Source organism: Carlito syrichta, unplaced genomic scaffold (genome assembly GCF_000164805.1).
Source record: "Carlito syrichta isolate Samal-C Ts95f unplaced genomic scaffold, Tarsius_syrichta-2.0.1 Scaffold314333, whole genome shotgun sequence".
NCBI classification, from domain to species: domain Eukaryota; kingdom Metazoa; phylum Chordata; class Mammalia; order Primates; family Tarsiidae; genus Carlito; species Carlito syrichta.
The window spans coordinates 325,819-337,972 of record NW_007258429.1 but is presented as its reverse complement, the minus strand read 5'-3'; the positions used below and the strand labels follow the sequence as shown (position 1 = coordinate 337,972).

The following is a 12,154-nucleotide window of genomic DNA, read 5'->3' as shown; positions in this document are numbered from 1 at the left end:
AAGCTACTTATGTGTACAATGTTTTTGAAAATAACAATACATGCATTGTTTTGAAATTAAAACAAAAATAACAAGTGTAAATTAGTCTGAAAAGATGCCATGTCATTATATAATTAGATGTATTAACAAACATGTGGGCTATCACTTATGAAGCTAAATTTAGCATGAAAATAAATTTTGGATCCAATAAAATTGGATGTAAATTTTCTATTAAAATGTTTCTATTTTTGTTTTTTAGGCATTTATTAATTATAATCAGGGTTGGCTAGCCTATATAATATGAATACAGCTATATAATACAGATGTCTAAAAATAAATACCTTGCTAGTATTACTTATCTAAATTGAAGTCAAAATTTGATCACTGTCGGAAATGATTTGCAAGAAACTGTGTGAAACATATCAGAACACCCAGAGAAACACTAAAGATAAGGACTTCTAATGCCATAAAACCAAACAAATTATTACAATGTCTAGACAGAGTCTAAAGACATGGCAGAAAATTTTTGATAAATTGGTTTTATAGACCAGATAGACATTTGATTTGTTTAAGCATCATTTAATTTTTCAAACCAGTGGAATGATGCATAGCATTAAGTTTAGCTACTTTAAAAAGTCAAAAGAAAAAGGACAATTTAACCCTTAGAGAATTTTTCTCTAGTTAATAAATATTTATATAATCAAGAAAAATATTTCTAAGAATCTAGTCTAAGAAGCAGTGTCACTGTAGTTAACTGGAGTGTTTGGGGAAAATGATTTCTGGAGTGTTTGGGAAAAATGAAGTTTTCTGGAGTGTTTGGGAAAAATGAAGTTTTCTGCAGACATATCAGGTCTTTGTATATTTAATATAAAGGATAACCTCATTCTTATCCTTCTGCTGTAAAATGTTATGTGTCATATAATGATGGATATTAGAAAGTGGGGTTTGTTTTTTTTTTCCAAACAGAAAGCAGAGTTTTTTTGTTTTTTATTGTTGTTGTGTTTTGTTTGTTTTTTCCAATATAGAGCAGAGTTCTGAATTTTAAGGATTAAATAACAGGATTATGCTTTGGTACCTAGAAATACATGGAAATAACCAGTTGTTTTATTCTCTCTAAGTGGGCTTTTCTATTTTCAATTTCTAACTGAAATTGAAAAGGATAATAAAATACACCCTTTTCCATTAATGCTGAGTTCTATGAGTGGCCTGTGAATTTAAGTTCTACAAAACGAAGTATTAGGTATTGGAAACTATTCCGTTTTACTTTCAAAACACAGATTTTCCTATAAGGGATTTTCATATAGGTTAGCCTTATAATGTTTTTCTTCACAAAATCACCAAATTCATTGTCCAATTTGATAAGATTAATTATAGTTTAATGCTAAATTAAAAATTCTAATATGCCAGCATTCATTTTCAGACAATCAAAAGCCTCCGCTAGTAATACTGCAGTTTAGGTTAAAGATTTATTTCAAGAAATTCTTGAGAACATTGTCTTTTACATATAAATATAGCCTTTCCACTTGCCTTTAACTAAAATAGCCTTTTCCCTTCCTCCCCCAAACGTATTGCAATCAAAAGTGCTGAGTATACAAATGGGGATGATCTCCAATCTGAAGCAAGTAGCTGTCAGTAATCTATACGATGGCCGGCACCGTATTTTATTAGTTATTTCTCATGACTCACAGTTTTTGCATGCAGTTGCTTCCAGTGATAAGTAAAGTCAATGAGTGCTAGTTAAATTTTATTAGTCCCTGTGGCACTGAAGTAGGAGAAACATATATTTAGAAATTTGAACAGTTTTATGAGAATTAAGTTTCTTTTGAAACAGAATTTTAGACTAAGGCATCAATGATGTATTACCTTCTTAAGTGGCTTAATTCAATAATCATTGTTTGCTTATATCAATTCAGGTGCCCATAATATGTAAATTAAAATGAGTGCTCAGTTCCTGAGAACCAAACCACTTTGCTCCTGAGTTTCATAACTTGCACCACAGGACTTATATAATTAGTAGAAAAATGTCGGTGTCTTTGATTCACATTCCTTTTCCCTTTTGATTGTCTTCTTTCTTTTGTACTACCCATTTTTTAGTACCATAGTCCTTATTATATTAAAGTTTGAATTTCAGAAAGAAAAGAGTCTTCTCACACTTTTACAATCAAATGTTATTAGGGGATCTTTTACTAACGGTGATTTTCTGAGGCAACAGTTTTCTCCCAGCACCCTGTTCTCCTGCAAGTGTGTTGGTGACTAAGATGAATTCAAAGCTTTCTGTTCAGCAAAAATCTCTAATCCCGTGGGGAAATGTTACGACTGATGGATCTGACTATGGTGAAGTCTAATAAGAATTGCTCTTACAATCAGGGCGGTTCATGGGAGAACAACTTACTTATCTTTGTATGTGTCTTGTCTCTTTTCTTCCTAACTCGACAGCTCCTCCCACGGTCCGTATCGTGCACTCAGGCTTGGCCTGTAACATTGAGGAGGAGCGCTACTCAGAAAGGGTCTACACCATACGGGAAGGAGAAACCCTGGAATTGACGTGTCTGGTCACAGGACATCCACGTCCACAGGTGAGTCCCGAACTGTGACATTGGGAACACCTCTCTTTGACATTTTCTGGAAGTTAGAAAGTACATGTTTTAGAAGATTTAGCTATAACTCTGTGTGTGTGTGTGTGTGTGTGTGTGTGTGTGTGTGTGTGTCAAGTGCAAATGAATGTGCGATGCAGGACTAGAACGGTTGTTTCTGAACATTCAAGCTTGAAGTCTTCATGTGTATCAGGTGAAAAAAGAAATTTTTGTTTTCATATCGTGAGAAATTTAGAAGATACTTCTAAGGAAGCTGTTAAGGAGGCACCTCCAAAAATATCTCAGTAGGATGACAATTCATACAGCAATGAGTTTATTTTGAAATGTGGAACATGATTTCATGATGACATAATTGCAAGCAAAGAGGCATTTGTTCTGAAGAATGTGATGCACGAGGTCACATGTACTTTGCTTACTCCCAGTCATTATATTCATAGAAAACGTTGAAGAATAAACGTTTGCAGGTGCTATGTGCACTCAGGCTTTCAGAATCACTGGCTATAGCTTTCTTAAGCAAATTTAATAGCAGGAACAAAATTGGAGAGTTCCAAAGGGCACCAAACTTACAACTATATGTAGAGAGAAAATATAGGAACAAAATAAAGGGTTAGATTTAAGGAAATATATTCAGGTTATGTATATAGGATGAAAAAACCTATTTTGGTTGGGGAATATTGAGGATGTTTAACTCAATAAGAATTGACAATTCTTATTATCAATAACCTGACTAGCTCAGACTTCACATAGGTAATCAAGATAAACACTGGGTCAGGAGAAGGAGTCTCATTGAGTAGATAATGTTACATATTTTAAGAATTGTATTCCAGAAAAAATAAATTCAGCAAAGATTGCTACAGAGGGAAGAGTGAAGAGCACAATAGAGATATTATGAACTCACCACTTCAACCCTGTTTTTTGCTTCTGTCTTTCTTAACTCTTCATACTCAAGAACCTTCCGGTCCTACCATTTTGACTCTGAAGGACAAAGAAAAATAAGCATATGACACTTACTGATAAGTAGATAAATAGCTAAGACAGATAAGATCACAACTTGAAATGGTAAAATATGTCATAAAACTTACGCTGGTGGTAAAATGAGAGAGCAAAAGTAGTGCAGAAAAAAATTATTGAAAATTATTGAAAAATCCATCTTAAAAGGGCTAAAATTGAAAATTCAACATTTATTATTAACTGAAAATAGGTTAAAGAATAAAGTTGTCTTAATAAAATTTAGATCAATAAAATTTGAGTCAGGATAATTTGGTTTCATACAAGAACTAAAAAGAAATGGCTATGTAAAACATTTTTGTTGTAACATTTGTTCAGAAAACAGTGGAGCCTAAGTGAAAATAATTGTACCAAAAGTTTTTTAAAATAATAGAATTAACTCAAGGGAATTTTATGTCAGAGAAAATTTAGTGATGTTATAATTTGATTATAATTGTTCTACTTGTAGACATGAAATAATTTTAAAATCAAAAATTGGGATCTAAAAAGGGCATCCAAGCAAATCTAAAAGAAGTCCCAAAGAGCTTTATGAGAGGCCGTTTCTGGCAAGAGAAGACTCATTGAGGCTCCCATTATTCCCACACTGAATGTGCCGTTCTGAATGCCAAGCTATGTTTAAAAATGAAACTTCTAATCTGTTTCTAACTCTCCCTTGGTGTTCTTCCATTCCCTCTTTCTCTACCTGTATCTCCCCTTAATATTGAAATGTCTTGTTTTCTCCATACATCTTCCCTTTGGTCATTCACATTCAGAAGCACATTGATCACTGCTTTTGATCTCTCCTGTCACTTCCCAGAGGTAAACATTATATTATTTGTTTGGTGTATTACCTTGCAGTCCTTGTTCAATGCATTTTCATAAATGTAATTATTGATGTCCATGGTCCACTTTCAGTGGTACATTTCTAATCCAAAATAACATTCTGAAACAAAGGAATAGATCCTTTTTTTTTTTTTTTTTCTCTCAAACGATTCCATTTTTGGAACCATTTAAATATGCTCTGATCCTTTAAAAAAAAAGGGATAGTTTCAATATCAAAATTGCTTCATTCCTAGAAGTAATTAAAGTGTTTGCAGGTGAATCCCTTTCAGCTTATATTGCCAGCTTGAAAAATTAACTGGGCCTCTTCATTGTCAACAAACTGTATAAGTAAGGCTGACAGAACAGCTGGGGCTTGGCATCCTGGCCAAAGACTAAAGGGCGGGCTGTTGGCAGCTGGTCCTGAGGATGATTTTTCTTGGCTGATGTCGTGAAGCTGGGATGACTTTCTTGATTGTCTAATCTAAGCATGATGATAGTTGGAAATGCAGTGGAAGAGAGAAGTTTCCCATTCACTCAGCTACAGATTTCTTAAAATGCTGCCTATCCATGTAGCAGTGAAAGTCATAAGGATTGTTTATTTCCAGAAGTATATTCTAAAGCAGCATTTTTTTCTAGGTTCTTTAACATTTTTTTTTTACAATATTTAGTTTAAATTTTTATTTAGTTTAAATTTAAATTTTACAAAATTTAGTGATGGATAGTGCCCTGAGGATATTGATATATTCAAGGAAAATAAAATAAATGAAGGAGAGGTCCATATAATGCAGGGTTAAGAACATGACACTGGAAGCAGATGGCCTGGGTATAATCCTGGCTCCACCAGAACTAATAATGTGACCTTGGGAAAGTTCCTTAACCTTTGACTCTCTGTGCCTCAGTTTTCTTATCTATATAATTGGGGGGATAATAACCATTGTATTTATATTACAGAATCCTTTTAAGAGTTAAATTTATAGCTAAGCGTGGTGGCTCACACCTGTAATCCAGCAATTTGGGAGGCAAAAGCAGGAGGATTGCCTGAGTCCAGGGGGTTCAAGACCAACCAGGGCAACTTGGCAAGACCTTGTCTCTACAATAAATCAAAAAAATTAGCCAGGTGTGGTGACACATGCCTGCGATTCCAGCTACTTGGAAGGCTGAGGCAGAAGGATTGCCTGAGCCCAGCAGGTCGAGGCTGCGGTGGCTGAGGGTGCCACTGTACTTGTAGATGACAGTGAGACTCTGACTAAAAATTAAAATAAAGAGTTGAATTTATATTATGAATCTATATGTACACATATTATTTATATACACATGTATATATGTACATTATTGGTGCGTAATAAGCATTTTGTTGGCACATAATAGAAATATATGTTGGCCGTGTGTGTGTATGTGTGTGTGTGTGTGTGTGTGTGTGTGTGTGTGTGTGTGTTAAGTAATTTGGAAACATCAGCTCTAGACCTTAGAGCAATGTGGAGATTTTCTAAATCTGAATAGGCAAGAAAATACGTAGATTTAAAATGGCTTTAGCATTCCTATATTCTGTTTTAAATTAGATGCATTTAAGTCAATTTCAGTATTTTTTGTGTTTTAATGCTCTGCAGAGCCGATGCATCTCTGTTAATTAGACTTTTTAGCTTGCAAGGAATATAATTATGTTCGGACTACCTCATTCAATGAGGGTTTATTATAAAGATACATGAGGAAGTAAGAAAAAAAAGAAGGGTAGTCAGTAAATCTAAGAATCCAGTACGAGCTCTTGATGTCTTCAGTTTCCCGCTTCTCCTTCCTGTTTCCTTTCCTTCCCTTCTCCCTCCCTCCCTTCCTTCCTTTCTTCCTTTCTTCATTCTCCACTTTCTTTCTACTCTTTCCTCTCTCTTTCTCTGTCAAAATTGCCACACCTGTAACTCAACTAAATAATGAATATAGCCTTCTTGTAAATTATTTAAACAATAGGATATTTAGCATGCGTGTTCTCTTTTCTCTCCTCCCCTCAGCCCCTTCCCAGAGGTAAATATTAAGTGGTTTGATGTATTACCTTGCAGTCCTTGTTCAATGCATTTTCATGGATATAATTATGTATGTCCACAGTCCATCTTCAATTTTTAATAAATTAGATCATAGCAAGCTTTGTTCTATGACTAAAATTTTTCATTTGGTCGTGTGTCCAAAGTACCAATTCTGGTTCTCACCTGGTGATTGTCAATATGTGGTCCCTGGAGAGCTCTGGCTAGAAATAAACATTATCAGGCCGCATTATATCAGAAACTCCTGACCTGGAGCCAGCAATCTGTGTTTTAGCAAGCTCTCCAAGTAATTCCGATGTACACTAAAGTTTGAAAACCAGTGGCTTAGCTTGTTATCTTCACTAAGGCTGAATAGCTCTCTGTATGGGTGCAGGGAATTTTGCTGTGTGTGTTCTCAGATGGGTGTAATTGCTGCCATATTGTTCCACATTGAATTACAGATTTTCACTATGAAAATCAATAATCCACAGAACACTTGTAGGTTGTGTGTGTGTGTTATGTGTATATACATCTTTGTGAAATGTGTGGTAGCATTGCTGTAGGATAAGTAGAATTGCTTGCCAAAGTTGAAAGTAACATTTTATCTTTCTAAGCATGAATAAATTCTTTTTTGATATTTTTTTCCAATTTGATGCAAGAAAGTAAATTATACTCTGTTGCAGTATAATAACTTCTATAGCTTTAAAACATACTTTGATATGTAAGAGGCTAAGTCATTTCTTTACAGTTGTTTTTCAATATTTCTGCAGTTGACCTCAAACATTTTTTTCTCCTTCCTATGAATTAGAAAATAAACTTTTCATATTCCCCACCAAAATAAATGCTGGGATTTTAATTAAATTACATTGCACAGTTCTTGCAATGAGGTCATGTGGTAGAAAGCATGACAAAGCTTCTTTTAAAAAGAAATTCTCAGTAGGATATTTTGAATATTTGAACTCTGAATATTTTGAAATACTCAGATGGAAAGACAGTTTAATTGTAGCCAGTATAATGTGAGGGTCTTTGAATTTGTTTAAATTATAATCAAGGGTGTGCATGTTTGAAAGACTGGAAGATTTTGACCTTTTCTTCTTTCAAAAATAAAACCAAAAAAAGAAAGCACAGAAAAGAATATGCACCAGCCAAAGCAGCTCTACTTTTCTTTGCTTAATATGCTGGCCTTCTGGGTAAGATTTTATTAGGATAATATTTTTTTCATTACTACAATATTTTTTGAAAACCATTAAAAAAAATAATTCTGCACGCCTGTAGATCCAGCTAATTGGAAGGCTAAGATGGAAAGATCACCTGAGCCCAGTAGGTCGAGGCTGTGGTAGCTGTGAGCGTGCCACTGTACTCCAGCCTGGGTGACAGAGTGAGACTCCAACACAAAAAAAATAAAATTATGTATATCTAAAATAATAGGCTAAGAAGAAACATTGTCTACTAGTTTGTCACACTTGAACCCTGGTGACTGCTTAGTTTTGGGATAAAAAATAAGGCAAGGCCATTTTTCATTTTTATAATAGAATCATATTCAGTCACTTGATTGTTGTATAAATGCATTTTTTACTACCAAGGCTGTTACAGAGTTATTCATGTTTTTACCCTTGTTATTCTTCTATGCATATTCTAATGTGGTAATTTCACCATGATGCAAATCTTAGCAAACTATGGTAGCCAGTTCTTCAGTTTGAAATCATTAGTGCTACCTGTGTGTTATTCTTTGCAGTTATTTCATGAATCTTGGTTCATATTCGCATATTATTTTTTGATGTAGTCTATTAAATTTTTGATAAAATACTGAAATATGCACATGCAAAACAGATATATTAAATGTTTGGACTTATATTCAATTAATATGGGCAGAATTGAGTTCTGCTATCTAATCAGAAACAAGCAAATATTACATTTATTACCTTGGTGATTTATAGAATTTAATATAATTTGCTTTTTTCATCTGTGGTAAATCTAACTAGACTGAATCCTGTCTTCTGCTGTATCATGTGAGAGAATCTCCAACTAAAACAACTAATATTTTTTCAATGAATATTTAGATAAGATATGGAAAGAGTTTAGAACAAGAACCCCAAAATTTATTAATAAAAAATTCCTATCATGGACTCCTTTCACAATCTCTGCACCTCTTTCTCAGCACCTAGTTCAATCTCCAGATGACATACACCTTTATTAAGTTCATGGTTACATGGATAAAAGTACTCAGCATAGCTTGCTTGGGAGGACATTTTCTGATGTTTACTGTTATACCTTTAAATAGTTTTGTTTCCATTGCTTCTTTGTATCAACTCAATCATAAGTATGATTATAATTTACTAAGCATTTACATTGTGCTAGGCACTTTGTTCATTTATCTACATGTATTGTCTTGTTAAATACATTGATTAATATTTTTTGAGAAGGTATCTGGAATATATGAGAAATATTTCTTCTAAGTACAAAGATTGGCCATGGATTTAAACAAAAGATGAATTATGAGGGAATAATAAATAGGTAAATCTGAGGACCAAAGAATGGCTATATTTATGAGAATTTTAATTAAATTTTAAAAAATCTTTGTATAATGCTGATGCCCTGGGAGTATTAGCAGATGGGAATATATTAAAATGTGGATTCAAAAAGGTTTTTTAAATTTTAAATATAAAAAGCAATGGAAACAAAACTCTTTCTCTTCCTCTTCTACTTCTTCCTCTTCTACTTCTTCCTCTTCTTCTTTGTCAGGGTCTCACTGTGTTTCCCAGACTTGAGTGCAGTGGCATGATCATGACAATTCTGGCTCACAGCAGCCTCCTGGGCTCAGACGATATTTACACCTCAGCATCCCTAGTAGCTGGGAATACAAGCACATGCCACCACAGCCAGCTAATTTTTTTGATTTTTTTGTAGAGACGAGGTTTCGTTATATTGCCCAGGCTGGTCTCAAACTCCTGGACGCAAACAATCCTAAGTACTGGAATTACAGGCATGAGACACCATGCCCAGCCCCAAAATAATAATTTCTTTTTAAACTTACCATGCTAAGCTATTATTGTCATCACTATACAATTGTATTTAATTCACTAAAGTAGTTGGAATTATTTCTGCCTGTCCTATTGTAGTTGGTCTCCCATATATTCCCAGATTTAGCAACTAGATTTGGAGGTGACCAGTAAAATGGTTGTAGATTTTGATGGTGTTGGGTCAGGTAGATTTTAAGGTGAAATCACTCTTCCATGCCTTGGGTGTAATTATTTGCTAAGAATACCTGGTACTAGTCCTAATATACTTATGATGACTCTGAAATTTATACAATGGGGATTTACAGTAAGTGAAGTAAAGATACAGGAACTGCTTTTGTGGAATAATGAAGAAGGATCAAGGTGGTGGGCATGTTAGCATAGATTTATTATATGAGACTTGTTTTTAGCATGTTCTTGAAAGACACTATAAGAAATGTACTTGTCAGGTGGGCTCTGGCATCTTTGAGAAGCTTAGACGGCTGTCCTTTTTAGACCAGGGTTGTAGTCGGAGATGCTATCATGGAATAACATGTCTAAAATCAATGGGATGATAGAATTCATAAATGGCAGGAAGGAGATAGTAACACTTCATCAACAGACTCAATGTAGATATAAGTAGTGTAATTAGCAGCATGCCCAGAGTAGCAACCAGAATGCTTTTATCAACAGGGGTTTGTGGTGACAGATAATATTTTTAGGGGTTGCTGAGTAGAGTAACACTTAACTCTCTATATAAAGAAACAAAAATAACATCTTGAGTAGTTGACATTTTCCACTATAATGGAAGATAATATTCATTCATCCAATTTTCAAATTTAAACTAGTTCATGGAGCCACATCTCATTGGTTAAAGGGGAAGCCTGTTTTTCTTAAAGAAAATCCTTGCAAATCACTAAAAGTTATATACACACAAAAATACCATTAAAGCCCTACCTCAAAGGGATTTATGGCCATATTACTAAGAAATTTACATTGGAAGCAGAGAGCCTTCCAATGGCCTTTTGAGGGCTCTCTAGAATATGAGCTTGCATAGAGATCAACGGACTTGAAATGCTAACATAGAATGAGAACTTCTGAATGGCAAGAGATAAATGGGGACCTGGCCCTGGTAAGTGGGTTTGTCTTTGATTATCTCCCCCAGACTCCCAAGTGCAAAATTGGGATGGACATACTTAGCAACTGGTAGGATCCTCACATTGATTATATGACCTGTGGAATAAGCCAGAACAATTTTGATAGGAAAGACACAGTGGAATCCTATAAATCCATTCTTTCCAAACCAATATGTTAAACTATATGTGACACTGCTTCCCTGAAAAGATTTTCAAGGTTATATACTACCAAAGACTTAACAGTGAAGGAGTAGTAGCCTCTATCATGAACTTGTTCATTTCATATATAAAATACTTTAAAAATCAGATGGATGATGGCATATGACATACCAAACCAACACAGCTGCTGAACCAGATGTGGTATCTTCACTGGAACAAATCAACACACTTCTGGCACTAGCTGGTATGCAGCTAGTCATCTGACAAATGCATGCTTTTCAATTCTTATCAAGAAAGAGAAATAAAAATTTGCTTTTATGTGGAATAAACAGTAATCCACCTACACAACTTTGCCCTGGGTCAGGATTAACTCTCTCATTCTCTGTAACGTTACAGCACACAGGAAACTTGATTGTCTTGGTAGTCTACAGAACAGTATACAATCCCCAATTTAGGAGTTTTCGACTTTATGGTGATTGGTGGAAAGGTGATAAACCTTCTGTAGAAACGTTATCTTGAATTTTTGCTTCCAATAATGATTCTGTTTTATGCAATTGCGTATTCTTATTTTTAGAGTTGTGGGGTACGTGTGAGGATTTGTTATGTAAGTAAATTGTGTGCAGGTGAGGTTTAGGCTTCTAGCCTTTCTCCCCTTGGTATACATTTTGAAATTGATCTTTTCCCAGGCTAGTGATACACAGTTCAAAGCTCTCTCAAGATGCTGGGCAGCAGCCGTGAGCTGCAGCTCCTAGTCAGCCGCACGGCACCGATACTCTACGGTGCACCGAGTAACAAGATGAGTTTGCTCAACCGTAGGCTAATGTAAGTGTCCTGCATATGTTTAAGGTAGGCAGGCTAAGCTATGATGTTCTGTAGGTTGGGTATATTAAATGCATTCATTTTCAGCTTAATAATGTTTTCTATTATATGTATATATTTAAATTTAAAGATGTGGGGTACAATTCAGGATTAGGTATACAAGTGGACATCGTACAGGTAAAGTTTAAGCTTCTCTCTGGTCCCCACTTTGCCTGGCTTAATATCAGTTACCCTTTTTGTGTTGTGGGCCACTCCAGCAGTATCCAGCTATTGCCAATTCCTTTCTTAAAGTATTAGGGTAAATGTTCAGGTTCTGCTTATGAGTGAGAACTTGTGGTACTCAGTTATTGGTTTCTGTGATAGATCACTGAATATGAAAGACTCTAAATATATCCAAGTTGTTGCAAATTCCATATGCTTGTCCTTCTTTATGGCTGCGTGATAGTCCATCATATATATGTACCACATTTTTTTAATCCAGTCCGGTTTTGATGAGTAGCACAGTTGGTTCCATGTTTTTACTATTGCGTATAGTGCTGCAATAATATTTTCAACTTAGCGATAGGTTAATCAGGAAGTAACCCCATTGTAAGTTGAAGATCATCAGTACTAGTCTGCTATATGGATTACATCCCGGCATTTTTTTTTCTACC

General features: G+C 34.8%; 1 protein-coding gene across 1 annotated transcript in view; it reads left to right on the top strand.

Annotated features, from left to right (window-relative positions):
- Positions 1 to 12,154, top strand: part of LOC103273992 (MAM domain-containing glycosylphosphatidylinositol anchor protein 2-like) — a 647,680-nt gene that overhangs the window by 369,904 nt on the left and 265,622 nt on the right. Inside the window, exon 2 of the mRNA XM_008071450.2 lies at positions 2,416 to 2,555. Within this exon, the coding sequence (XP_008069641.1) occupies positions 2,416 to 2,555 (140 nt within the window). The remainder of the gene's footprint in view (positions 1 to 2,415; positions 2,556 to 12,154) is intronic.